This window comes from Oncorhynchus kisutch, linkage group LG11 (assembly GCF_002021735.2).
Source record: "Oncorhynchus kisutch isolate 150728-3 linkage group LG11, Okis_V2, whole genome shotgun sequence".
In the NCBI taxonomy this organism is placed as follows: Eukaryota; Metazoa; Chordata; class Actinopteri; order Salmoniformes; family Salmonidae; genus Oncorhynchus; species Oncorhynchus kisutch.
Window position 1 is genome coordinate 75,249,812 of NC_034184.2, and position 27,183 is coordinate 75,276,994.

The 27,183-nt window shown below is 42.2% G+C and overlaps 2 protein-coding genes and 1 long non-coding RNA gene across 6 annotated transcripts; 2 read left to right on the forward strand and 1 right to left on the reverse strand.

Annotated features, from left to right (window-relative positions):
• Window positions 1–1,346: 1,346 nt before the first annotated feature.
• Window positions 1,347–4,108, reverse strand: LOC109899234 (diamine acetyltransferase 1-like). The gene is made up of 6 exons (XM_031835142.1): window positions 3,767–4,108; window positions 3,327–3,378; window positions 3,150–3,233; window positions 2,299–2,400; window positions 2,161–2,201; window positions 1,347–1,814 (listed from the first exon to the last, which is right to left on the reverse strand). Exons 1-6 carry the CDS (start codon window positions 3,830–3,832, stop codon window positions 1,638–1,640), a joined length of 522 nt encoding a protein of 173 aa, XP_031691002.1. The 5' UTR covers window positions 3,833–4,108; the 3' UTR covers window positions 1,347–1,637.
• Window positions 4,109–8,402: 4,294 nt separating this feature from the next.
• On the forward strand, window positions 8,403–19,111 carry LOC109899233 (acyl-coenzyme A thioesterase 9, mitochondrial). 3 transcript variants are annotated; one of them, XM_031835113.1, is made up of 16 exons: window positions 8,417–8,582; window positions 9,572–9,666; window positions 9,834–9,872; window positions 11,006–11,051; window positions 11,207–11,377; window positions 11,453–11,490; window positions 11,564–11,647; window positions 11,805–11,908; window positions 12,039–12,112; window positions 12,274–12,341; window positions 12,428–12,539; window positions 15,436–15,526; window positions 15,605–15,690; window positions 16,235–16,322; window positions 16,405–16,555; window positions 16,656–19,111. In XM_031835113.1, exons 1-16 carry the CDS (start codon window positions 8,569–8,571, stop codon window positions 16,712–16,714), a joined length of 1,320 nt encoding a protein of 439 aa, XP_031690973.1. In that variant the 5' UTR covers window positions 8,417–8,568; the 3' UTR covers window positions 16,715–19,111. The 3 variants fall into 3 exon arrangements, with proteins under 3 accessions (XP_031690975.1, XP_031690973.1, XP_031690974.1); XM_031835114.1 differs by having other exon boundaries at window positions 9,834–9,860; XM_031835115.1 differs by lacking the exon at window positions 9,834–9,872 and having other exon boundaries at window positions 8,403–8,582.
• Window positions 19,112–20,530: 1,419 nt separating this feature from the next.
• LOC109899231 (uncharacterized) lies at window positions 20,531–26,726 on the forward strand. Of its 2 annotated transcripts, none has more exons than XR_002256461.2 (7): window positions 20,531–20,964; window positions 21,260–21,406; window positions 21,548–21,726; window positions 23,773–24,125; window positions 24,233–24,406; window positions 24,882–24,931; window positions 25,095–26,726. It is a non-coding gene; the product is annotated as an uncharacterized LOC109899231 (long non-coding RNA). The 2 variants fall into 2 exon arrangements; XR_004211511.1 differs by having other exon boundaries at window positions 20,532–20,964; window positions 23,854–24,125.
• Window positions 26,727–27,183: the final 457 nt, after the last annotated feature.

Below are 27,183 nucleotides of genomic sequence, written 5' to 3' on the forward strand. Positions count from 1 at the left end.
GGCATTCAGGCCAAAAAGAATCTTGTTTCTCATGGTCAGAGTCCTTTAGGTGCCTTTTGGCAAACTCCAAGCGGGCTGGGGTGGCTTCTGTCTGGCCACTCTTCCAAAAAGGCCTGATTGGCGGAGTACTGCAGAGATGAGAGAACCTTCCAGAAGAACAACCATCACAAAGGAACTCTGGAGCGCTGTCAGAGTGACCATCAGGTTCTTTCTCACCTCCGTGACAAAGGCCATTCTCCCGATTGTCTCGTTTGGCCAGCTCTAGGAACAGTCTTGGTGGTTCCAAACTTGCATTTAAAAGAATGGAGGCCACTGGGTTCTTGGGGTCCTTCAATGCTGCAGAAATGTTTTGATATCCTTCCCTTGTCTCGGCACTGACAACTGTATGCTTCTCGAAATCATGTCCAATCAATTGAATTTACCACAGGTGGACTCCAATCCCAGTTGTAGAAACATCGATGATCAATGGAAAAAGGATGCACCTCAGCTCAATTTTGAGTCTCATAGTAAAAGCTCTGAACACTAGTGCAAGTAAGGTTTGTTAAAATTTTGTTCGCCACATTTTCTGAAGACCCGTTTTCACTTTGTCATTATGGGGTAGTGTGTAGACTGAAGAAAATTGAATTTACACAACTTGAGTAAGGCTGTAATGTAACAAAATGTGGGAAACTAAGTCACACACACTTGGTCCTGCCCCATTGATATCCTTCGTTGTATTTAAATGGAGTGACGCCAAAGAAACATTTCCAGGAGCTGTCTGAGTTCTTAGGAAGGTTTAGAGTGGAGTACAAGTGTCTAGATGCTTGACAGGGTTACAGTAAAGAGGATCCATCTCTGCCTGGGCAAGGGGTTAGAGACAGTGTTTAGAGGATATTACAAACTCCACTGGGCCACTACAGGGTTGGCTTCGGACCGTTTGAAAAGTCACTGCAGCAATGCCTGAACAATAGACATCCCACTGATACGCATTTTTACACCCCTGGTTTCTGCTAGATCTGACTAGGATGTGTGTGAGCATTAGACACTGACAGTTTAGTGTCTTTCCAAGGTCAGTGCAGTAACTACGTGTTCCTTGCCGTAGACTAACAGACCATACCTTCTCTGTGAAAGGGATGTATGACAGGAAGAGAGAGGTGGAAGAGAAAGACAAGGCTGCATACAAGTGTCTTGATGGCATTCTGAATCGACTCCCACGAGAGCCGGAGGATGAAGGGAGGTAGGGCATATGAAGTGCTGCATGTTGCGTAAAGCCATCCCCTACCATCATGAATCCCAACCTCACCTGCATTGGGGGCCAGGGATTTAATTTCCCCTCTTAGCTCTAGAGAAATCAGTCGCCACACAAATGTGCTCTCAAACTTTTAATTACACCAACAAACATTCAAAATAGAGAACGCTAGGAATCCTAAGGTTGATTAGCAGAAAAATACATACTACTACAACGATGGCTTCAGATAAAATCTAAACGGAACCCTAAATTAAGTTAGTACACATATGATTAGTAATGTTTAATGCCCCTTTTAATAGTAATCTGTCAGTAGTCACCCCCCCCCCACCCAACTGCTGAAGTGAGAGACGGGTCAATTTAATTAGCCTAAGTCTCTCACTCCCATCTTTCTATGTGTCTTGGGGCCAGCTCACTCTTCGGGGCCGGAGGACATCTTGAGGAGGGAGCTCTTGTCGATCTTGAAGAGTCTCCATCCCTCCTCCAGAGAGAGGTCAGCTGCGCCACGACGCTTGTAGAATTCTATCGACGCCTGGTTGCCCTCGGCGACAATGAAGTGCATGCTGCTGCAGCGAGTCTTGACTGCTGTCTGAGGGGGGAGAGGGGAGGGGGGGGCAGGTGTTAGCACACATGCATCTGACAGCGAGCCCCCCCCCCACATCTAAATCAGCATTTCCTGCATACACCATCTTATACCTACAGCTCTTTTCCCCAACACTCATTAATCATTTCAACAGCAATAACCAAAAACGCACAGAAGAACAGAATCAGTCTTTACAAAGAATAACACTGGAATGGGCTCAATATGGGATTCTGTTTGAGTCATTGACCCAATTATACAACAGGATTTCTGGCCAGAGCCATGTAACTGACTTGACAGCTCCCATCTAGTTGTTACCATGTTTGTACAGGGTCATAACTCCAAAGTTACTCACATGACTGAGGAGCTTGAGGATCTCTGAGCCGATGCCAAACCCTGGTGGATGGATGACAGAATGAGATTATGGTTACTGGTCAGGTCAGAGAGGAAAGAGAGCGACAGAGTAGATGAAGAAAATAGTTACTTTGCTTACCCCTGTACTCTTCCATGACAAAGAAGTCTTCCAGGTAAAGCAGCTTGCCGATCCAGGGGTCATAGGTGAAGTAGTACATGGCAAACCCAATCACCACAGGAGCTGGACACAGAAGTAAACCCACACACATAAAAACAAGCCCGATGTAATGTAACAGAGCTCGTACCGGAGTTACCCAGGTAGCTAATCTATGGTCAGTTGAGCATTTCCCGAAATGTTTAAGGGTGTTTAGGACTTGGAGGGGCAGAGTTGCGCATATATCCATGGTTAAGATTAACTTGTACTTTCAGCGGTTAACTCAGTCTGGTTGCCAGGGGACTGTGTAAAGAGGAGATGTTGGTTGTGTTGTGAGAACTGACGCGTGGAGACAGGCTGCTCTGGCTCAGAGAAGCTTCCAACGGAAGTTGGTTAGCGGGTGTGAGTCTGGCCTACATCGGCATGACATCCACACCATAACAGGAAGTAGGCCTAGACACACAAACCAGCCTTCGCTGGAAATGTGTTAGCGTACAGCAACAATGTTTCAAAGACGACAACTGTCATATCATTATGTATCACATCATAACTATTGTAAGGAAATGGGTGTGTCTGTATAGAGTAAGGACAGAACATTACTGCATGTCCTGTACAAACTGGGTTAACAGGTTTGATGTATGTATGGCATAGGGGAAGGTACATACTAGGGATTCTCATGGCGCAGAAACATATGTATATGAGAGGCACCATATCAGTCACACCCATCTGATAGTTTGCTATAATACTCGTATGTCACACTCAGCATATCCAGCCAATCCTCAGATATACAGGTGCTCCAGGGAATAGATGGGATTATTGGAGATATAGAATCTCACCGTTGTTGCTCTGCTTCTCACTGGGTACTTCCGCCACGATGCAGTGGTAAAATGGATGGTCACCGAATCCGTCCTCGAGCAGATCTGTTAACACAAACGTAAAACAAAAAACGCCTTATAAACTCTGCAGTCACACCGTGCTCGAGACAGAAGTGTTTAGCTATAATTCACGCTCACCTTTCTCAGTCAGTATCACTTGATCTTCCATGTCTTCATATTTAGCCAGTTCCTGAACAGAAGAAACATATCAAAATCAAAACCAAAGAGCGGGGCAATAAGGAGAGTTTAAAAGTCACCGAGATAACTGACCCGCAACGAAGAGAACAGCGTTTAACATTATAACCACATCAGAGAAACTGGCTCGTTGCCAATGTAATAAAGGCAAAGGTACAAAACTAAAGCGCGAACTGTGATACCTACTGATATGCAGCAGAAATAGCAGGTATTTATGTCACCTTCAAGACAGACACACATTTGCGGAGTCTCTCAATGCAGTCAAACAAAACGATTTCGACTGGGCTTAGCCTAACCAGGGCTACAAAAACAACAACAAAGTACGGGTCAACTCCTTGTCAATGGTTTTTTTTTGGGGGGGGGGGGGGGGGGGTTAGGCCTACCTTTATGAGTCGCAGTATGTCAGGCACATCTTTGGGTTCAGCTTTTCGCAATTTAAAACGATCCATTTTCTTCTTTTACTCTTTTTCCCTTTTCTCACTAAACCTCTGTATGTGAAGTGAAGCAGGAGAAGTTTCTTCATTCGCGTCCCAGGAGTTTAAACCTCCGCAGTCAGTCTGGGATCCTGACGCCTATGTCGGGAGAGTTTTCATGCAGCAGGGACCTGTCTGGGTCGGATCAGCTGGACTAGATCGTTCTTTGTCTCTCACAAGGGTTTTGTAGGGGCTCGTGGGGGTTGGGGCGGTTAACCGGAACTCGGTCATTTTTGGCCAATTGGAACGAGGGATCTAGGAGACGTCACGAGTTTCGCTGTTGTTTTCATTGGATGCTTTCTCCGGTCACGAGATATTGACAACAAATTATAGTTTACTAACTGTATCTAGCCTACTCTGTATTTGAGCACGTTTTTAAATGTAATTACTGTAATATTTTAAATAAATGTGTTAAATTTCGCAAAGGCCTTGACTACAGTGGAATGTAGTCACGGCCTGCACATTGTTTCCCTTTGTTGAGGGAAAAGGTACTTGATAAGATTGTGTGATGTGTTGTTGTCTTACCTTGCTATCTTAAGACTAATGTACTAATTGTAAGTCGCTCTGGATAAGAGCGTCTGCTACATGACATAAAATGTGAAATGTACATATGAAATGAAGGACCGGATGTTGTTACTGGATTGTAGCCAATGCAGTTCAGACTTTACTCTCAAGTGTTTGTAAATAAGGGGGTGGAAAGAGTACGAAAATATACTCAAGTAGAAGTAATGTTACTTTAATTACATTTGACTCAAGTAGAAGTACAATTTCTGGTTTAAAAAACGACTAAAGTAACAATTAATAGTAGCTCATTTAAAAATTAAATATACTATTAACTATTCACTTACTGACTCACTCACTCACTTACCAGAGTTGGAGAGTACTGAAAAATCCTACTCAAGTAGATAAAAAGTTACTGAAAAATATAAGTAATATAAGTACTCAGAAAAGTAAACCCTTTATGGTAACTAGAGTAGTTGTAATTAACTATGTTACACCTCTGGTAGCAAGTGAGGAATCATAGAATGATAATGAGCCCAGCCCGGAATAGCTCATTGAATGTGGATAACTACTATTTATGACAAAGGCCTCGTGACCCAGGCATAATGAGGAGATTTAGATGGTAATTACAAATGATCTATGCGATGGAGACAATATATTTCTGATGTAACTCTCTAAATTATTGATGATTGATTGCCATTACCATTAATCTATTTATCCTGCTACTGGCCAATATTACTCCTTTTTACATGTATTTATGTACAGTGCATTCAGAAAGTAATCAGACCCCTTGACTTTTTCCCCAAAAAATGTATGTTACAGCCTTATTATAAAATTGATTAAATTGTTCCCCCCATCAATCTACACACAATACCCCATAATGACAACACAAAAACAGGTTTTTAGAAATGTTAGCAAATTTATTTTAAAACATTTTTAAAAAGTAAATACCATTTACATAAGTATTCAGACCCTTTTCTCAGTACTTTGTTGAAGCATCTTTGGCAGCGAGTACAGCCTTGAGTCTTCTTGGGTATGATGCTACAAGCTTAGCACACCTGTCTATGGGGAGTTTCTCCCATTCTTCTCTGCAGATCCTCTCAAGCTCTGCCAGGTTGGATGGGGAGCTTCGCTGCACAACTATTTTCAGGTCTCTCCAGAGATGTTAGAATGGGATCAAGTTTGGGCTCTGGCTGGGCCACTCCAGGACATTCAGAAACTTGTCCCGAAGCCACTCCTTCATTGTCTTGGCTGTGTGCTTATGTAACAGATGTATATGTACTCTCCATGCGTTGTGTTTTCTCAAAATAAATCACTTCGGCCAGTGGTCCCAGTTGAGCATAATTTATTTCTGTTGTTAAATGGGAAACAGCACGTTAGTTGTGCAGGGCTTAACGGTATTGATGGCTGTCGATGGCAAAATCCCTTGCATCACATTTTCATACTGGGTGAACAAAATACAAAAATATAATACAAAATATAACATGTGTAAATACCCGTTGTTAAATGGGAAACAGCAGGTTAGTTGTGCAGGGCTTAACGGTATTGATGGCTGTTGATGGCAAAATCTGTAGCATGAAGACAACTGTGTTAGTAGTGGCTTATGTGACCCTTACATAGGTGTATGCTAGCTAACACACTTATTTACAGCAATCATATGCCAAAGCACATCCAAGAAAGCCCCTCAATCCCTAACAGGTACCAACTACCCACACATGTATAAATCAGTAACGTACAGCAAACCTGTACACATTGTAAAATAGAAAATAGAAAACAGTATTCAGAACGTGACCTACCCCTTGCATCACATTTTCATACTGGGAAGACCTGACGTTCGCGATCTCCCGCTATCTGCAAGCGGGGCCAATCACAAAACACCTTATTGTCATCAGAGTTGAACTAACCAATAAGAATGCTTGAACATTAAATACACATTTCTTTAGAGGCAAGTGGAAACATAACCAACCCTGTTACACTTAAGGTTGTTGTCCTGTTGGAAGGTGAACCTTCGCCCCAGTCTGATCGTCCTGAGCACTCTGGAGCAGGTTTTCATCAAGGATCTCTCTGTACTTTGCTCCGTTCATCTTTCCCTCGATCCTGACTAGTTTCCCAGTCCCTGCCTCAGAAAAATATCCCCACAGCATGATGCTGCCACCACCATGCTTCACCGTAGGGATGGTGCCAGGTTTCCTCCAGATTTGACGCTTGGCATTCAGGCTTAATAACCTGAACCAGATTACAGGCACTAGTTACATTGAGAAGCTTCCTCTTGAGCAGACAGCTTGATGAAAACCAGTCAATATTCAGGTCCCCAAGAAAGACAGATTTCCACCGGTCTAATGTCCATTGCTCATGTTTCTTGGCCCAAGCAAGTCTCTTCTTCTTATTGGTGTCCTTTAGTAGTGGTTTCTTTGCAGCAATTTGACCATGAAGGCCTGATTCACGCAGTCTCTTCTGAACAGCTAATGTTGAGCTGTATCTATTGCTTCAACTCTGTGAAGCATTTATTTGGGCTGCAATTTCTGTCGCTGGTAAGTCTAATGAACTGATCCTCTGCAGCAGCGGTAACTCTGGGGCTTCCTTTCCTGTGGTGGTCCTCATGAGAGCCAGTTTCATCATAGCACTTGATGTTTTTTGTGACTGCACTTGAAGAAACTTTCAGAGCTCTTGAAATTTTCCGGATTGACTGACCTTCATGTCTTAAAGTAATGATGGAGTGTTGTTTTTCTTTGCTTATTTGAGCTGTTCTTGCCATAATATCAACAAAGATTTTTTTTAAATGCAGTTTGAGGCCATGTGCTAGAGATAGGGGTGGGGCTAGTGGGCAGGAGGGGTGTAGTGATGTTTGTATGATGTAGTCATTTGTATGTTTTGTATTGTTTCTAAAAATACATCTTGGAAACATACAGTACCAGTCAAAAGTTTGGACACGCGTACTCAAAGAAAAACGTTAAAAGTTCTTGAAATTTTCCGGATTGACTGACCTTCATGTCTTAACGTAGTGATGGACAGTTGTTTCTCTTTGCTTGTTTGAGCTGTTCTTGCCCTCATATGGACTTGGTCTTTTACCAAATATCTTCTGTATACCACCCCTACCTTGTCACAAAACAACTGATCGGCTCAAACGCATTAAGAAGTTCCACAAATTAACTTTTAGCAAGGTACACCTGTTAATTTAAATGCATTCCAGGTGACTACCTCATGGAGCTGGTTTAGAGAATTCCAAAAGTGTGCAAAGCTGTCATCAAGGCAAAGGGTGGCTACTTTGAAGAATCTCAAAAATAAAATATTTTGATTTGTTTAACACTTTTGGTTACTACATGATTCCATATGTGTTATTTCATTGTTTGGATGTCTTCACTATTATTCTACAATGTATAAAATAGTAAAAATAAAGAAAAACCCTTGAATGAGTACGTGTGTCAAAACTTTTGACTGGTACTGCAGATACTGACTGCTAGCCTATAGCAACGCCCCAAAATTATAGGCTTTAGATGAAGCAGGTGAACCTTCAGCCACAGCACTTCAATAACACTTGACATGAGATCTCTAAGCATTACTGGGATATGGTTCTGAATAAATATAGCAACACTTTCCCCATAAGCATTCCTGTCTCTTCTATATGCTCCCGAGTGGAGCAGCGGTCTCAGTGCTAGAAGCGTAACTACAGACACCCTGGTTCAAATCCAGGCTGTATCACAACGGGCCGTGATTGGGGGTCCTATATGGCGGCGCACAATTGGCCCAGCGTCCGGGTTTGGCCGGTGTAGGCGTCATTATGAATAATAATTTGTTTTTATCTGACTTGCCTAGTTGAATAAAGATTCAATATAGATGTTATATCATTTTATTGCTACTGTTCTATAATGAATGGAATTATCTAAGTGAGTCTCAATGATGGCTAATATGTGAATGTTATATAACCTAGAAATGCCTCATGAGCTTTAAATTCAACAGTGGTACCCTATCCCAATACACGAATTTGAGATTGCTTATAAACCGTGCATTATATTCCCCAAATAATTGCGCACTTATTTATAACATTACGGTATGCACCGGCAGGCCAAATGTCCAAGGAAGTACACTTTTCAGTGCTGCCACTTTTTTCAAAATTTGCTTCATCTGTCCTCTCGTTTCAGAGTTGTATTTTGGTATTTAGCTAGCTAACTTCTCAAGCGTCTTTTAATAGCAAATAAACGATACACACGGACATGTTGTTGCAGAGGTATGGGGTGGAGAAGAGTTAAACCAGTCGATTTGTCAGAAAAGCTAACTATGGTATTTTGTGTAGTAACGTTAGCTAGCTAAGGCTATTGGCCGACGTTGGTTTCTAGCTAAGCAAGCAGTGATTTTAGTTTGCGGCCTACCTTTACCACTCGCAGTATGTCAATCACATCTTTGGGTTCTGCTTTCCGTGTTTAAAAATGTGCCATTTTCTTTTAGGTTAATAAGAGTCAAACAGACGATTTGACAGAACATTTAGCTAGTTAGCCTGGCTACGTAGCTAACGTTAGCTACCTGCTGGTTCTATTTCAATCAAGTCCTAACCTAAATATATTGTTAGATACATTGCTGAGGCGCTTTTTCATCCTAGTTCTGGGTGAGCCAGCTCACGTGTTTAACAAAAGACGTGTGTTTTACTGTCATAAATATATTAGAGGCTTCGTTCCACCCCCCTGGCTAAATACTTAGCTATATAAAGGGAAAGGGGGATACCTAGTCAACTGTCCAACTGAAAGTTTAACTGAAATGTTTCTTCCGCAACCCCTCTGAATCACAGAGGCTGCCTTAATTGACATCCATGTCTTCGGCGCCCGGGGAACAGTGGGTTAACGTCCTTGCTCAGACTGACAGATTTTTACCTTGTCAGCTCTGTTAAGTTACTGGCCTAACGATCTAACCACTAGGCTGCTATAGACTGTTAAGTCTGTCTAGTTAATAGCTACGACTGTAACCTAACGTTACTGTAAAATTATGTTTGTTGATGGCAACACCCAGAGTATTGAGATGCACCCTCTGACTGACCAGATATCCCATTGAGCAGCTGTAACTGGCAGTATCAGTGGGCTATGTGCCAGGGACTTGACAGACATCTGGGATTCCCATACACGTCTATTAATGGGTTTACGGGACAGGGGTGTTGCAATTGGAACTCTGAGTTAGAATGTTGTCGCCTTGTTGTGTTGACATTTCATTGTTCATTCCATTCCACAGGTTCCGTTTTCTAAGATCGGTGGCTTCTCTGACAACGAGGGCGTTCTCCCTGGGCCCTGTATCTCTGCAGGGGAAGGCCCCGGACATGTCTGAGGGTAAGGCCATACCCACCTTACTGACTGACTGATTATGTGTTTGATATATTGGTTGGTTGATTGATTAGCTGCCTCACTCAGTGTTATGAACCTAACGTGAACTACATTGAGTCTCAATCCAGTCTCCTTTTGTTACCTCTGACCCATGACTTGTCTTGTCTCCACAGGGAATGCTCACTTGCTAGTGTCAAATGGTGTGTGTGTTGGTAAACAAACCTGAATCCTAACTGTATAAAGCACTTTCTTAATTCTGTTTTAATTCTACATAAATCTGCCTGCATGTAGCTTAGCTAACTGTCTCTCAAGCACACTGTCTTGCGCACAAACTCTCACACACCGTCAATCTCTCTTGTGATATCCAGCACCCTGTCAATTTCTGTTGTTAATCCAGCAGCCTTCTGTGTTCTGTGTTGAGCTGGCCTGGTTGTACGGGCTTGTTACCCGCTTCCATTTTCTACAGACTGAACTGTGAATGCATCCCTGGCCTGTGGCAGTGGCTAGCTCTTCTTACAGATGCTGCAACCCTCCTGTAGTATATTTTAGTAGACAGACCTTTAATGTTCTCTATACAAACTTGCATTATGTACTGTATCTACACTACTGTATGTTCCTCAGAGATGGACCCATGTTTTGAGGTGGCTTCTGTCTTGGTGATTTTAGGGCTATCCCTCTCTCAAGCGTCTTGTTTCATATTGGTACATATCGTCTCAACATTATGACAACACAGCGACTCCAGTCAGGTGGGCCACAAACTAATGGGCAAATCTCAAATTACACTGTATTAACTTGTCAGTACTGATTTCTCCCCATTGCACACACACCCTCAGGCTGCAGTGCAGAGCCACTGTGGTTCCATGTGCCAGCTGGAACAACAGTAGAAGTGATGTAAAGTATCCCATCCAGACCTCTCTACTCTCTGGAGCTTGCTGCTGTCATTCTGTCTGAGATCATATGTTTCCCGTTGTATTTTGATTGATTAGGATTCATTTTATTTTAGTGTCCTACACCTATTGGTGCCCAGCCCACATTGGCTAAGACAGTATTATTTCTTGAAGTAATATGTGCAAAAAAACACACAATTAAATTTCGCAATTTACCATTTTGTCACATTATATAAACACATTTCTCCTTTTCCCCCAGGATTTAAAAATAAATTGAGCAATATTAAATACCGTAGCACTGCTCTAAACTCTTCCACCACAGCGCACTCAACCAAGCCTTCTCATCTGCAAAATAATTCATTCCTGTGCTCGTCATTTAACCAGAATGTTCTGTTCTGAGATCAGTGTCAGTACACACAAACACTGAGAGCTGATCAACTGTGTGGATTGTTTTTCAGTGCGCAACCGGCTGAGGGAGATTGTGGGAGCATCCACTAACTGGAGGTACAATAACAGAACCAGTATAACTATTTTGTATTGAGATACTGATACCACGACAAGGAAGACCTGTGTTGACTGTTATATATGTTCATGACTTTGTTAAACTCACAGCTCATTCCTGATGAACCTCTTTCCCTATCTCTCCTCCCATCCTGTAGGGACCACCAGCAGGCGTTAGCTGACCGTTTGTCGTTGTCCAATCAGCTTGCTGGTTCTCAAGATGAGCTTCCTGTCCGCAGGATGAAGGACAGCTACATAGAGGTCCACCTTCCCCTGGGCACAGACCCTACCCTTAGAGAGAAATACCTTAACTACCACAAAGGTGTCAGGTAACACATGCTCACAAACACATGCTCACACACACACACCCTTTCCCCCCTCTCAGTCCGGTTTCTCTATTCCAGGTTTGGCCGTATCCTGGAGGATCTGGACAGTCTAGCAGGTATGACATCATCACCTCAACCACAATGCACACTGGTACATGTTATTATAGTATTATTTATCTCTCTCCTCAGTGTTGATCTGTTACTCTCACACCCATAACAAGGCACTTCAGAGATCTCCTCTGTCCATCGTCACTGCCCTGGTGGACAAGATAGGTATGACACAACAATGCTGATACAACACCAGGATGTACTGCGTAGACCAGGGTTTCTCAAGTCTAATCCTGGGACACTTTTCCCAGTATCATTGAATAGTTTGTTGCTGTTGCATTCTGGTAGGTGTGGCTTATTTTCCCTGTATGTGATGTCACAGACATGAGGAAACAAGTCATACACCCTGACTGTGACATCAAGTTCACTGGTCACGTGACCTGGGTGGGGAAGACCTCCATCGAAGCCAAGATGCACATGTCTCAGGTACACACACACACACACACACACACACACACACACACACACACACACACACACACACACACACACACACACACACACACACACACACTAATGTCCACAATGGTGATGTTATGTCTCTGTGTATGTATAGTACCATGATGGGGCCTACACTCCAGTTCTGGATGCTACGTTTGTTATGGTGGCCAGAGACCCTGAGAACAAGAGGTACACAACAACTATCCATCCGTCACCCCAACCATCCATCCGTCATTCCAGCCATCCATCCATCTATAGTATCCAACCATTACTCTGTCTCTCTGTTTCTCTGTCTGTCTTTCTCTCTGTCTGTTTATCTATCTGTCTGGCTCTCTCTGTTTGTCTGTCAGGGCAGCGTTTGTTAATCCTCTGAAACCAGAGGGGCCTGAAGAGGAGGAACTGTTTCAGCAGGGAGAGAGTAAGACACATTACATGTGTTTATATATATATATATATATATTACTGTGTTTGTTTCTATTATTGACTGTGTGTGTGTCCTGCCAGTCAATAAGACGCGTCGTATAGAGCTGAGTACAGCGTCTCTACTGAAGGTGGCCCCTACTGCTGAGGAGAGGAAGATCGTACACAGCCTGTTCCTCAACACCCTGGACACCAAGTATGACACACAAATGCACACACACACACGCGTCAGTAAAATGATGACGTGAACAATTAGCAACTTTACTTCCATAAAGTATTTTTAAATCACAATTATCATTTTTAGAACAAATATCACCATAAAGGACTTATTGGGAGTCATATCCTGTCATATCAAATTGTTGTCACATTGATGTTCCCTGTAAAATGAGAGAAGTTCACTGAAGGTGTCGATCTTAATTGACTATTCATAATGTTGAGACGATATGAAACAAGACACTTGAGAGAGGTGCACCCCTTGAACGAACACAATTATTTATCTCGATGCACCATCTTGTTTTCAAGAGTGTCACAAAAAATGATATATATATATATATATATATATATACATACATACAGTAGGGCAAAAAAGTATTTAGCCAGCCACCAATTGTGCCAGCCACCAATTGTGCAAGTTCTCCCACTTAAAAAGATGAGAGGCCTGTAATTTTCATCATATGTACACTTCAACTATGACAGACAAAAGGAGAGAAAAAAATCCAGAAAATCGCATTGTAGGATTTTTAATGAATTTATTTGCAAATTATGGTGGAAAATAAGTATTTGGTCACCTACAAACAAGCAAGATTTCTGGCTCTCATAGACCTGTAACTTCTTCTTTAAGACGCTCCTCTGTCCTCTACTCGTTACCTGTATTAATGGCACCTGTTTGAACTTGTTATCAGTATAAAAGACACCTGTCCACAACCTCAAACAGTCACACTCCAAACTCCACTATGGCCAAGACCAAAGTGCTGTCAAAGGACACCAGAAACAAAATTGTAGACCTGCACCAGGCTGGGAAGACTGAATCTGCAATAGGTAAGCAGCTTGGTTTGAAGAAATCAACTGTGGGAGCAATTATTAGGAAATGGAAGACATACAAGACCACTGATAATCTCCCTCGATCTGGGGCTCCACGCAAGATCTCACCCCGTGGGGTCAAAATGATCACAAGTACGGTGAGCAAAAATCCCAGAACCACACGGGGGGACCTAGTGAATGACCTGCAGAGAGCTGGGACCAAAGTAACAAAGCCTACCATCAGTAACACACTACGCCGCCAGGGACTGCGGTGCCAGACGTGTCCCCCTGCTTAAGCCAGTACATGTCCAGGCCCGTCTGAAGTTTGCTAGAGAGCATTTGGATGATCCAGAAGAAGATTGGGAGAATGTCATATGGTCAGATGAAACCAAAATATAACTTTTTGGTAAGAACTCAACTCGTCGTGTTTGGAGGACAAAGAATATTGAGTTGCATCCAAAGAACACCATACCTACTGTGAAGCACGGGGGTGGAAACATCATGCTTTGGGGCTATTTTTCTGCAAAGGGACCCGGACGACTGATCCGTGTAAAGGAAAGAATGAATGGGGCCATGTATCGTGAGATTTTGAGTGAAAACCTCCTTCCATCAGCAAGGGCATTGAAGATGAAACGTGGCTGGGTCTTTCAGCATGACAATGATCCCAAACACACCGCCCGGGCAACGAAGGAGTGGCTTCGTAAGAAGCATTTCAAGGTCCTGGAGTGGCCTAGCCAGTCTCCAGATCTCAACCCCATAGAAAATCTTTGGAGGGAGTTGAAAGTCTGTGTTGCCCAGCAACAGCCCCAAAACCTCACTGCTCTATAGGAGATTTGCATGGAGGAATGGGCCAAAATACCAGCAACAGTGTGTGAAAACCTTGTGAAGACTTACAGAAAACGTTTGACCTCTGTAATTGCCAACAAAGGGTATATAACAAAGTATTGAGATAAACTTTTGTTATTGACCAAATACTTATTTTCCACCATAATTTGCAAATAAATTCATAAAAAATCCTACAATGAGATTTTCTGGATTTTTTTTCTCATTTTGTCTGTCATAGCTAGTGTACCTATGATGAAAATTACAGGCCTTGCTCATCTTTTTAAGTGGGAGAACTTGCACAATTGGTGACTAAATACTTTTTTGCTCCACTATATATATATAAATATATATACACACACACACACACACACACACACACACACACACACACACACACACACACACACACACACACACACACACACACACACACTCATTCCAGCGTTCTTCTTTATTTTTACTATTTTCTACATTGTATAATAATAGTGAAGACATCAAAACTATGAAATAACATATGGAATCAGGTAGTAACCAAAAAGTGTTAAACAAATAAAAAAATATTTATATTTGAGATTCTTCGAAGTAGCCACCCTTTGCCTTGATGACAGCTTTGCACACTCTTGGCATTTTCTCAACCAGCTTCACCTGGAATGCTTTTCCAACAGTCTTGAAGGAGTTCTCACATATGCTCTGCACTTGTTGGCTGCTTTTCCTTCACTCTGCGGTCCAACTCATCCCAAAACATCTCAATTGGGTTAAGGTTGGGTAATTGTATAGGCCAGGTCATCTTATGCAGTAACTCTGGGTCTTCCTTTCCAGTGGCGGTCCTCATGAGAGCCAGTTTCATCATAGTGATGGATGGTGTTTGCGACTGCACTTGAAGAAACTTTAAAAGTTATTGAAAGCAAAGAGAAATGACCGTCATTACTTTAAGACATGAAAGTCAGTCGATCCGGGAAATTTCAAGAACTTTTAAAGTTTCTTCAACTGCATTTGCAAAAACCATCAAGCGCTATGATGAAACTGTCTCTCATGAGGACCGCCACAGGAGAGGAAGAAAGACCATTTACAATAGCAAACTCTACCTCACTGAAACATAAGCTGTTAAAATATTCAGCATTTTTTAGCTTCACTGTCCGAATATGAATGTTACATCTTAATTATGACAAATAATTAATTATGACACATACAATCCAGGAAAACACTTTTTGTGAGTGATGGTGTGTGTGTGTGTGTGTGTTTGGTAGGACAGTGAGTTTCCGTAGCAGAGTTCTGCCTCCTAACTCCGTATGGATGGAGGACGCCAAAGTCAAAGGATTGGAGATCTGCCATCCACAGGTTAGAGAGAGAGGGAGGGAGCGAGATTTACAACCTGAAACTTTTCTAATTTGTGCTGACTAAGATGTGTGTTTTCAGGAGAGGAATATCTTTAACAGGATCTTTGGAGGGTTTCTGATGAGGAAAGCTTACGAGTTGGGCTGGGCTAACGCATGTGCCTACGGGTAAGTGAGTGAGCAAGTCTGTTCCCAGCAAACCAAGACCATTCTCAGTTACAGTGCGATGTTGTAACATGAAACATTTACCATAAACACACCTCAGAAATTATGTCTGTATTTAATGAAATTGGTTATGAGAAAATATTACAGGAATGTCCTATTAATGTTGATGGTTATGTTATTTAAAATTCCCATAACAACAAGCAAGGAGCGTTCCAACAAGACTCATAAAGTTATAGTGTGATGTTGTAACATACATAATTGGTCCCGGGTGGCTCAGATGGTAGAGTATGGCACTTGCAACGCCAAGTTCGTTTCACACTGGGGAACAGCACAAATGAAAATGTATGCACTCACTACTGTAAGTCACTCTGGATAAGAGCGTCTACTAAATGACTCAAATGTAAATGTACATTTATCCAATAACATTCACAGAACCAATTTTGATTTGCTAGATTGTGTGTGTTTGTTAGAGAAGATATACATTTGTCCCGGTGCACCACATACACCTGTGCATCCTCATTGTGTGTGTATTCCTCCCTCCCTCCAGGGGGTGTCGGCCTAACCTGGTTGCCGTGGACGATATCCTCTTCCAGAAGCCTGTAGAGATTGGCTCCTTGTTACTGCTCTCATCACAGGTGTGTGTGTGTGCATATGCATTGGTGTGTTGTTTGATCTGCTCCAGTTTCAGTGTTGACATGTCCTTCTCTGTGTCTCCAGGTGTGTTACACAGAGGGGAACTACATCCAGGTCAGAGTTCATACAGAGGTTCTTGACCCCCTGACCCGGCATCACAACACCACTAACGTCTTCCACTTCACCTTCGTCACAGACAAAGACGTCCCCAACATAGTACCGCAGAGCTACGGAGGTACTCTTACGTTTGTGACAACACAAAGAGGTTAAAGTTAACGTCTATTGATTCCACACAGTCTAACATTGGTCTCATGTGTGTCTGTCTGTCTCTATAGAGTCCATGTTGTACCTGGATGGGAAGAGACACTTTAACCAGACCCTGGAGTCTCAGTGAGACAAGATGAACCCTGACCCAACACAACAACTGCCTGCCAAAGCCCTAGTGTCCAGCCACCCCAACCGCCATCCTTACTGTACGCTGTGTGTGTGTGTGTATTTGCATGAACAATATGTCTTCATTTGTTTCTCACTATGTACTATATACACTTAGTGACAGTTTATTACGTACACCCATCTAGTACTGGGTCGGACCCCCCTCTGCCTCCAGAACAGCCTGAGTTCTTCAGGGCATGGAAACGTTTCTCAATTGGTATCAAGGAAACTAACGTGTGCCAGGAAAACATTCCACACACCATTACACTTCGCAACCAGCCTGTACTGTTGACATCAGGCCGGATGGGTCCATGGAATGATGCTGCTCACGCCAAATTTTGACTCTACCATCAGCATGATTCGTCGGACCAGTCAATTCCTCAATTGTCCAGTGTTATTGATCTTGTGCCCATTGGAGCCGCTTCTTCTTGTTTTTAGTTGATAGGAGTGGAACCCGGTGTGGTCGACTGCTGTAGTAGCCCACCTGTGACAAGGACCGCCAAGTTGTGCGTTCCAAGATGCCGTTCTGCAGACCAATGTTGTACTGCGTTATTATTTTCCTGTTTGTGGCCCGCTTGTTAGAGTCTTGCCATTCTCCTTTGACCTCTCAACGAGGTGTTTTCACCCACAGGACTGCTGCTGACTGGATGTTTTTTTGTTTGTTGCACCATTCTCAGGAAACCCTAGGCAATGTCATGCATGAAAAGCCCAGGAGGCCGCAGTTTCTGAGATACTGGAACCGGAGCGCCTGGCACTGACAATTAAACCACACTCAAAGTTGCTTAGGTCACTCGTTTTGCCCATTCTAATGTTCAATCGAAACAGTAGCGGGATGCCTGTTTGCCTGCTTTATATAGCAAGCCTCACACGATACAAACGCTTACTTCAAATAGCGCTCCTTAAGCCACGCCCCCAGTGGGCAGAGCTCAGCATGTTGCACAGGGACACGGTTATTATAAAAAGGAATATGATAAAAAAAGACTCACTTTACTATGGGTCCGCTGTGGTTCTGTGTAGCAGTTAATTTCGTCTTTAACATTAAGTCAAATATATTTGAGTAGTGAACAGGAAAACAATGAGTCCCAGACAATTCACAATAGAACATACCAGGGGGGGGCATCATTTACTGCCTAAATTATTGGGATCATCTGGTTACCATCTGCGTTTGGAATACATTAGAAATACAGATACAGGATAATTAAATGACGTTTTCTTTGAAAAGATGGGTTTGGTTGAGAATAGAACATTCTGTTTTCTGCCTGGAGTGTTGCGCTGTTTGGCCCAATTTGCTCTACTATTTTTACTGCCAATGGCATTAAAACAAAGCATGGATGTCCATGTATACTGATGATTCAATCATATATGTACGCATCAGCAACCACAGCTAATGAAGTCACTGAAACCCTTAACAAAGAGTTGCAGTCTGTTTTGGAATGGGTGGCCAGTTATAAACTGGTCCTGAACATCTCTAAAACTAAGAGCATTGTATTTGTTACAAATCATTCCATAAGTTCTAGACCTCAGCTGAATCTGGTAATGAATGGTGTGGCTGTTGGAACAAGTTGAGGAGACTAAATGACTTGGTGTTACCATAGATTGTAAACCGTCGTGGTCAAAAGATATATTCAATGGTTGTAAAGATAAAGGGAGGTCTGTCCGTAATAAAGATAACTGCTTTTTTGAAACCGCAATCCACAAAGCAAGTCCTGCAGGCCCTAGTTTAATCTTATTGTCATTATTGTCCATTTATATGATCAAGTGCTGCAAAGAAAGACCTAGTTCAGATGCAGCTGGCCCAGAACAAAGCGGCACGTCTTGCTTCATTGTAATCCGAGGGCAAAGATTCATATTATGCATGCCAGTCTTTCTTGGCTGAGAGTTGAAGATAGTTTGAGAAACATTAATTTGTTGGAAATTCCAAATAGTTTGCGTAGTCAACTTACACATATTTACCCCACCAGATATGCCACCAGGGGTGTTTTCACAGTGCCCAGGTCCAGAACAAATTCAAGTAAACATACATCATTATACAGAGACATGAGTGCATGGAACTCCCTTCCATCTTATATAGTGCAAGTGAACAGCAAAGATGTTTTCAAAAAACAAAACAACCCCTGATGGGACAACGCACCCCCCCATGTAACCTTGTTGTGTGCATGTACTGACATGTATGTGGAACTGATAGATGCACACACACTACATGTTAATGTATGTTGTCTTTTGTCGGTTAATGGGGATTCTAATAAATCAAATATCCATCCCTTTAGTTAATCAAATGAAGGGGAGAGGCTGTGACTATAATTGATGCAGTAAATTACTTTCTGTCAATTACTTTATTTGATAAAACTTTCATTGTGTAGGTGTGTGTCCCTTTTTGAAGGTTTAATTCAACTTTAATTCAGCCAAGAAATCCATATTTTAATTGATGGAATATTCAGACTGTACAGTCATGTTCCAATGAGATGAATTAGTTGCATTGCAGTTGTGTGGTGTTGTTTCCATTCAGCCCCATCTAGCCTTGGTATGGAATAACTCATAACTGACAAGTACCTCAGCCTGAGGAAATCCTTGGGGAAAGAAGTCACACTTCCAGTTTGCACAAATCTTTATTTAACTTGTAATACAGACCCTATAAAAGCATACAATTAAGACATTAAATCTAACAATGTATCTTAATTGAAAATTAAAGCAGTCTTCCTTAATTCCCATTTCAATAAAGAAAGCGCAATACCAGTATTAATGGCCAGCAGGCTCCGACAATATCCATAATGACTATAGAGAAAGTAAAAAACACTGGTCAGAGGGCTTTTCATAAAGACGAAATGGTAATTAATGATATTCAAGTTTCTGGGTGTGTGGGGAGTAGGTGAAAAACCAGTTGCAGCAGAAACAGGTAGGTAGAGGGAGACAGTGGCGGTTCTAGACCATTTCAACTGGGGGGGGGGGGGCCAAGCTGGGGCCAGATGTACTGTTAGAGGGGCCAGTTACATTAGACGTTATTGTTGTCATATCGTTTTCTTCACTGCATTGCAGGCAAAAAAACATGTTCATAATCATTGCTGCCATTGTCTAATAACGGAACGATAGCAAAAAAATTGTTTTGTTAAAATGATTTCATACTCCACATTTAGGGGGTCCAAAATTGTGACAGGGGCACTGCCCCCCCCCCCCCCCCCAGAACCGCTAGTGGAGGGAGGCCAGCTAGGTGGGTTGGGCCAGGCATGTCCAGATGTCAGTTTTCAAGCAAACGCCATTTATTTCAACCTCTAGTTGAGTAAAATATCTAGTTTTGTTGGGATCACAAGAAAATCCTAACAAATCAGGTAGAATGCCACAGTCTGGCAGATTATGAATGGTCTGTCATAAAGTGAAAACAATTCGTTTCCTTGGCTGTTTGTTATATGGCTGCTACTTAGAAATACAATAAAAGCAAATAAATATGCAATAAACATTGATATGGGCCAGAATTAAGCCTAGGCGACCGTACCACCGTGTGGCTGTCGTTTACCATTGAACGTCTGACATAACGCCAACGCCTTACTAACGTCTGCATTACGCCTGCGTGTAATTAACATGTTGTCATACCAACGCCTGCGTGTTAATGAAAGTCATAAGGTGCATAGGTTTAATTAAATATAAATTACATTTCAACCATAAATGTTAGAAATTGACAGTTTTTACCATGCAGACATTCCGAAGTAGCCGCCTTGAGCTATAGTATGGCCGTACGGCTTCTGTATTTCCTGTTATCGCCAATCTCCAATCTATAGGTAATGCGTCTTTCCCTCAACACCCCATGGCATGGTATGCTATCTTATCTCGCTGTATACAGATCTAAATGTTGTTAGCCAAACATGGACTGTGTTACCAGTTCCCAGTAACCTACATCGGACAACCAATAACAGTTGTGTCCATGGCTTTCTGTCGAATAGAGGAGTTCATAAGCTTTCCGTGAGGGTCTTCCTCAATCAAGTAGAAATGTAAAATGGTTAAGTTTAGTGTTAGTTTAGGGTAAAGATGTCCCAAGGAATCCGGATAGCAGTGACCGTTCATAGAGTTAGAGACGGACACGGTATTTGAGAGCTCAGCCACGACACGAAATTCATATGAAATTCATAAAATATATATGTGCAAGCGCCAGACGCAATTTTCGAGATAGTTTCCTAGAGACGATGAAAATAATTACCAAGATGTCATTGATCCGATTGAGTAGTAAGTAGGCTATATTTATGTTGTGATATCGTTAGGAATTTTTTAAGCCAACTGTATTGAAAAGGAACATTTGGTTAATTGGTTAATGTTTATAACGAGTTGATAACGTATTGTCGAAAGCACGTAGGCAATATTATTTACATACTGTGTTGATAGGGGAGTAGGCTAGTGTACAATAACGTAATTTGATGTGCTAGTATTATTTATTTAATGGATTCATTAAATTATAAATGAAAATATACACACGTGGTGCTATAGGTATATATACATGTAGCGGGTTTCTTATGTACCACAGGAGAACCAAGAAATGAAGAGCGACACCACGGCTGTCTTTTAGGCTTTTATGTTGATCTGCAATAGTATTGTGAAAAGACAGGACAGGAACACATCAGTCTCCAATGCACCATCTGACCAGTTGTTCTACACAGGAGCATGAAGAAAGGTAAAACACATATCCTGTCTCACATCCCCAATACATTGCTAGGTGCTTTCAGTGTTGACAGTAGCAAAATACAACAACTCATGTACAAAAACACTGCAACATAAACAAGTTACAACGTGAAATCGCCTCTATTCCATTCAGACCGTAGAGGGCCAAACTACATCTCCCATAATGCAACGCCAGCACCGGTCGGCAGCTCAGCTAACCGTCTACATCACAGAAAGGCATGCTATGGACTTCTACAAAGGAGTCATCTGCAACACATCCCTTTGGCTTTGGGGTTGACCAGTGAAATATACCTGCTGGAGCGCATGCTACAGGTGGGTACTGCTATGGTGACCAGTGAGCTGAGATAAGGCAGGGCTTTACCTAGCAAAGACTTATAGATAACCTGGAGCCAGTGGGTTTGGTGATGAATATGAAGCGAGGGCCAGCCAACGAGAGCATACATTTCGCAGTGGTGCTCTCCCTCCACAAGCAACCACATCCTCTTCTCCTGTTCAACTAATTTGCCGCCACACTGAAAAGGACTGTACATGTGCCCATCTTATTGCAACGTGATCCATCCAAGGCCTCAGCTGGATGCATAAAATGTGAGAAATGTAAACAAGATGCTACAGTAGTATGTGTGTGTGGATGGAGTTCCAAGAAAAGACATAAGATGGCAAAGGAGATGAGTGAGAGCATACAGTTTTAAAATAAAGACCCCATGGGATCTAAAATGAGTGTGGGGTGCCCTCGTGTCCCATTTTTGTCCGTTTGAGGATACTACAGGCACCTCTGGTGGAGATTATTGGAACACTGCTATTTAATTCTGAGCAGAGGTTGACGAAAACCTTCAAAGGTGCTGGTGCTATGTTGTGTGTTATCTTGAGTACCAGGCAGATGTTTGAGTACAGAATGAAATGGTGTAAACTTTTAACAGGCTAAACCTGTTGAGTACACTCTTTGAGAAAGGGGTTCCAACAGGGTTCTTTGGCTGTCACCAAAGGATAATTTTTTTTAGGTCCAAGTAGAAGTATTTTTGGTTCCTTGTAGAACCCTCTGTGGAATGGAGCACAAAAGGGTTCTACATAAACACAGAAGGGGTTCTACCTGGAACCAAAAAGGTTAAGGTTCTCCTATGGGGACAGTGGAAGAATCCTTTTAGTTTGTAGATAGCATCTTTTTATCTGAGTGTAGGCCTATATTGCAGTGGTGGTTCTGTGTTTTTCTGTAAAAATAAATAAATCATACATGTCATTGATGGTGGGGAGTTAAGATAATCAGAAATACTATGAAACATCTCCACTTTTAGCACACATTTGCAAGCAGGCAAAGAAACCTTCTATGTGTGCTGAGGCATGTGTGATCACTCAACATTGACAGGACCGACAAATAAAAGACATGCTCACATGCAAACAAAAGGTAACGTTTTCTAGCATTAATTTATTGAGGCAAGCAGATCAGAGATGTTAAGGTGGTACCCAAGCATATGCCATGTGTATATGTGACACACACACAGATATGTATGGTCATATTTTCAATGTTTTACTTTATTAAATAATTAATATATACAAAGAATCGACAGAAGAAAGTTCATTTGTAGTTCTAAACATATTCAGGGTGTTTTTGCTCCCTTTGTCTCTCCCACGACGTTATTCCTCTCTCCTACAGCATCCATCACAATTACATGCACATAGCCAATTATGCAAATTAGGCGATTATGTCATTTAGCGACTTTTAGGATAGCTACTTTCCTTTCCTAAGGAGTTGGCAACACTGCCTTGGAGATTTCTTCAATCTCGGAGAATGAATACTACTGAAACAAACGTTTCTGCGTCTCATCATTTTACCCTATTAATTCAGTTGTGTAATATGAGTCAAAATATTGAGGTAGCATGGTTAATTACCTAGTCCATGAGTTTGATGTTTGAAGGCAATTGAAGGGATTTTTAACCGAGTGAAAAACTGGTTGGTTTTTTCCCCATTGTAAGTAATTGAGTTTGGCTGGGTTGCTAATGGTTTACATGGCATCCGAACTTTCTGTACTTTTTTTCAACAATATTTTAGATCCAATTTGTTTTATTTCCTATGAACAAAGGCTCAGTTTAGGTAATGTGATGTCACAATGTGTTAGTGTTAATATTTGTATGAAAATAGCGTTTAACAGTTCACTAGCTTGATGCTAACCAAATTTAGCTTGACTTAAGCGTTAGCGCTAGACTAGTTGGTTTGAGTCAATGTTAGCTAACATGTAATGGTTGTAGAATTGTTTCACATAGGCCTCCAATAATTTCATTTTTTCCCGACACTGATAGTACAGTGAGTTTATATATAATGTGTAGATGTATGGTGACTCCAGGTTTGTATAAACGGACCAACAGGACTGCCATGGGCAAGTCTCTTGACGTGTACCAGGAATGGTGGGAGGCCAATCTGAAGGTAATTATCTTCGCACACAACAGCAGCGTCCAGGCCTCCAGAGTACTCACCCTATCGCCTGCTGTACGGACGGGAGCTGCAGCTGTTTACGGAGGTAAACAATGCAATTGTATATACAATTATTGCATATACTGTAGTATAAAAAAGTGTGTTTAGTGAGTTTTGTCTATTGCTATTTTTGTATAACATACTTTGAGATCACCGAAACTCCACCTGATGTGGTGGAAGTTGTCAAACCAGATCAGAAGGCCTCGAGGACCACCTTCAGGCATGGGCTGAGAAGGATGTGGATCAGGTAGAAATTATTTTCCGCTGTTAATTTATATACTGGTCTTCCAAGCGATATATAAGATATGTATTTGTAATAATATGAAATATAATTGATTTCTATTACCAATCAAGGTGAGACTGAACATGGACATAGCGCAGGAGAAACAGGATTGCCATTGGAGGAGAATCAAGGGTACCAAGTGTTTCAAAATCTGGGTGAATGGCTTGGAAGAAGGATGAAAGGAAGGCAAGACCTGGGAAACCTTGCTGCTATTTTGCTCCAAGCTGGGCTCACCATCTGTTAAGGTGAATATAAACATCTCAGATGATAACTATTTGCATTTGCCTCCTTGTGGTGGGCAGCATCGTCATGTGTAACAGTATAACTTTAGAACGTCCCCTCGCCCATACCCGGGCGCGAACCAGGGACCCTCTGCACACATCAACAAGTCACCCACGAAGCATCGTTACCCATCGCTCCATAAAAGCCGCGGCCCTTGTAGAGCAAGGGGAACCACTACTTCAAGGTCTGAGCAAGTGACATCACTGATTGAAACGCCACTAGCGCGCACCGCTAACTAGCTAGCCATTTCACATCCGTTACACATGCTGTCAGCAGTACCAATACTGGCCCAGGGGTTTCTCCAAATAGTCAATCTCAAGGCTAAGCACTGCGTCATGTTAAGTAATGGACGCTTCCAGGTAGGTACTGTTAAGGTGTATGACTCCAGTGGTCACGACACCAACCTGGAGTTTCTCACAACTAATCTCTCTTTTCCAGGGACCATCCCTTACCTCCCTCATCAACCCCACTGACAAACAATTAGACAGGTATTCTTTATTTTCTGTCTGCCATTAACAATATTGCATGTCTAATCAAACATTTAAATTAAATAATAATTCGGTAACTGTATTGACATACCTGTAACCTGTGTGTTTGCTTGTTTACATCTGTCTACTACCCTGTTCCCTTTACTCTGCTCCTGTTCTCCAGGACCTAGGGGTTCTGCCCAACACCCAGACATGGAGCCACCTGATGTCCTCCATTACCCACCACCCTCCAACTTTTCATTACATCAGCTACTGTTATTGTCATGTTGTCATTATCTGCTAAGAAAGAGCAAGAAAACTATCATACTGGGCACATAATGTGAGATGCACAGATTAACTAAAAACACTCGCACTGCAAACACTCAGAACAAAGAGAGCAGCAGCACCTTGACTTTGCAGTCTCCCTTCCGAGACGGACTGCCTGTTGAAAACAAGTGACAGGCAGAACCTCCCATCCACACAGCACCCACATCCTGTCTATTCCACACACCAGAATTCAGGGGGGGTAAATGAAGTCAAATCATTGCATCAGTGATTTTAAGGTCAGAGAAAGATGCCAGAGTTTCTGAATTGGAATGCCAAGTTGGACGACTGTTAAAGAACCAAAAATCCCAGTCTGAGTTTATTTTGTTCTGAGTTCCCAGTTGTCATGAAAGCACTGAAGTCAGAGATTGCCAAGTTCCGAGTTGTTTTGATTGCGCCCCTAGAGACCGAGTGTACTTCTTATCTCCAAATATGGCTAGCTCCTACAAAGAAGTCCTTGTGGCTGTATTGATGTGAGAAATAGTCATATCTACACAGTAAAGGTGAATGGCTGCGATATCAACTAGGCTAATATTTTTTGTACGAGGTAATAGGCCTATTTTAGCTAAATCGACAAATGAAATTGACTAGATTACTCTGGCAATTAAAAATATTTTTGACAAAATCATGTAGATGTTTGTAAGGTGTTCATGGTGAGATATTTAATAATAAACTAAACAGACACAAACTAGCACGTGACTCATAACACATGTGGTCGTTTTTAAGGGCATCCATGGTAAGATCTTTCATAAGAAGCAAACTGACGTGAGGTGGTCGATGCCACATTACATGACGTGTACACGTCGGCAGTTTGATGCCTTAGAAAAAAGAAAAAAAAACTTGTTTCCATTGACCGTTCACGTTAATTCATGGCGGTATTTTATGGCACTTATCATTCCCCATAGCAGTGTCACTGCTCAATATGGTAGCTGCGTGAGTGGGAGAGAGATGCCCGTGTGCTTCGTGGTTTACCGGATCGTTTTTCTGCAGTTTTATTGAAGATCACTCGCGACCCACTGTAATGAAGTGCTATTTCCTATGCAAATGACCAGCTTACTGCTATTGCATTGCTATAACTGAGACAACACATAGCAACGTATTTTCACAGTAAAACATGGTAGGGCCCATACAGGATATCTCTCACACACACACTCACTGAAAAGACACACAGACTTGCCAAGACAGGAACGCACACTTACACACACGCAGCCCCTCCCCTTCTGGATGGGCTCCAAAGACAAAGAACTCTGTCGAGAACCAATGGGATACTGACACCAGGCTGGAGGAGACTGTCTATCATCTACAAACAACCTACCAGAAGCCAGGACTACCAGAATCTACCTACGTCATTTCAATGTATAAAATGAACTGTACGATATGTGTCCGGTCTCTTTTTTCCAATGGTTCGCATGAGAACTTGACGAAACGGAGCCGTGCCGCACGAATTGCCAGATATCATTACTCCTGAATAAACGGCCTTTACTATACCGTATCCGCCTTGTCCAGCGTCTCGACTTGGTCTCGTTTCTCATATACCTATTCATCAACACCCACACGCTGCAGCGCTGTCGTTCAGCAGCCAGCAGCAGATGATGCGCTGTCAGCCACTGACGTGTCATTCTCACTCGCCATAACTCACCGCTGTCAGCACATGGACTCAAGCTAACCACAAGTTCTGATTCAGCTCATAAACTCATCGTGGTCTCTTGGTTTCATATAAACTTTGAGAGATAACGAGGAGCGACCACAATGTGTTTTGTGCGGGGATGTGCTTAGTAATTATTCTCTCAAAACGAACAAATTAAAACGACACGTCCTGACCAAACCTCCACAGCATGACGGTAAACCCAGGGAGTTAAATCAGAACACCTACACACTGGGTAGGAACAACATAAATTGCCCAAAGTTTTAATTACTGCCAGCAAAGGATAAATAGCTAATTTGTCCAG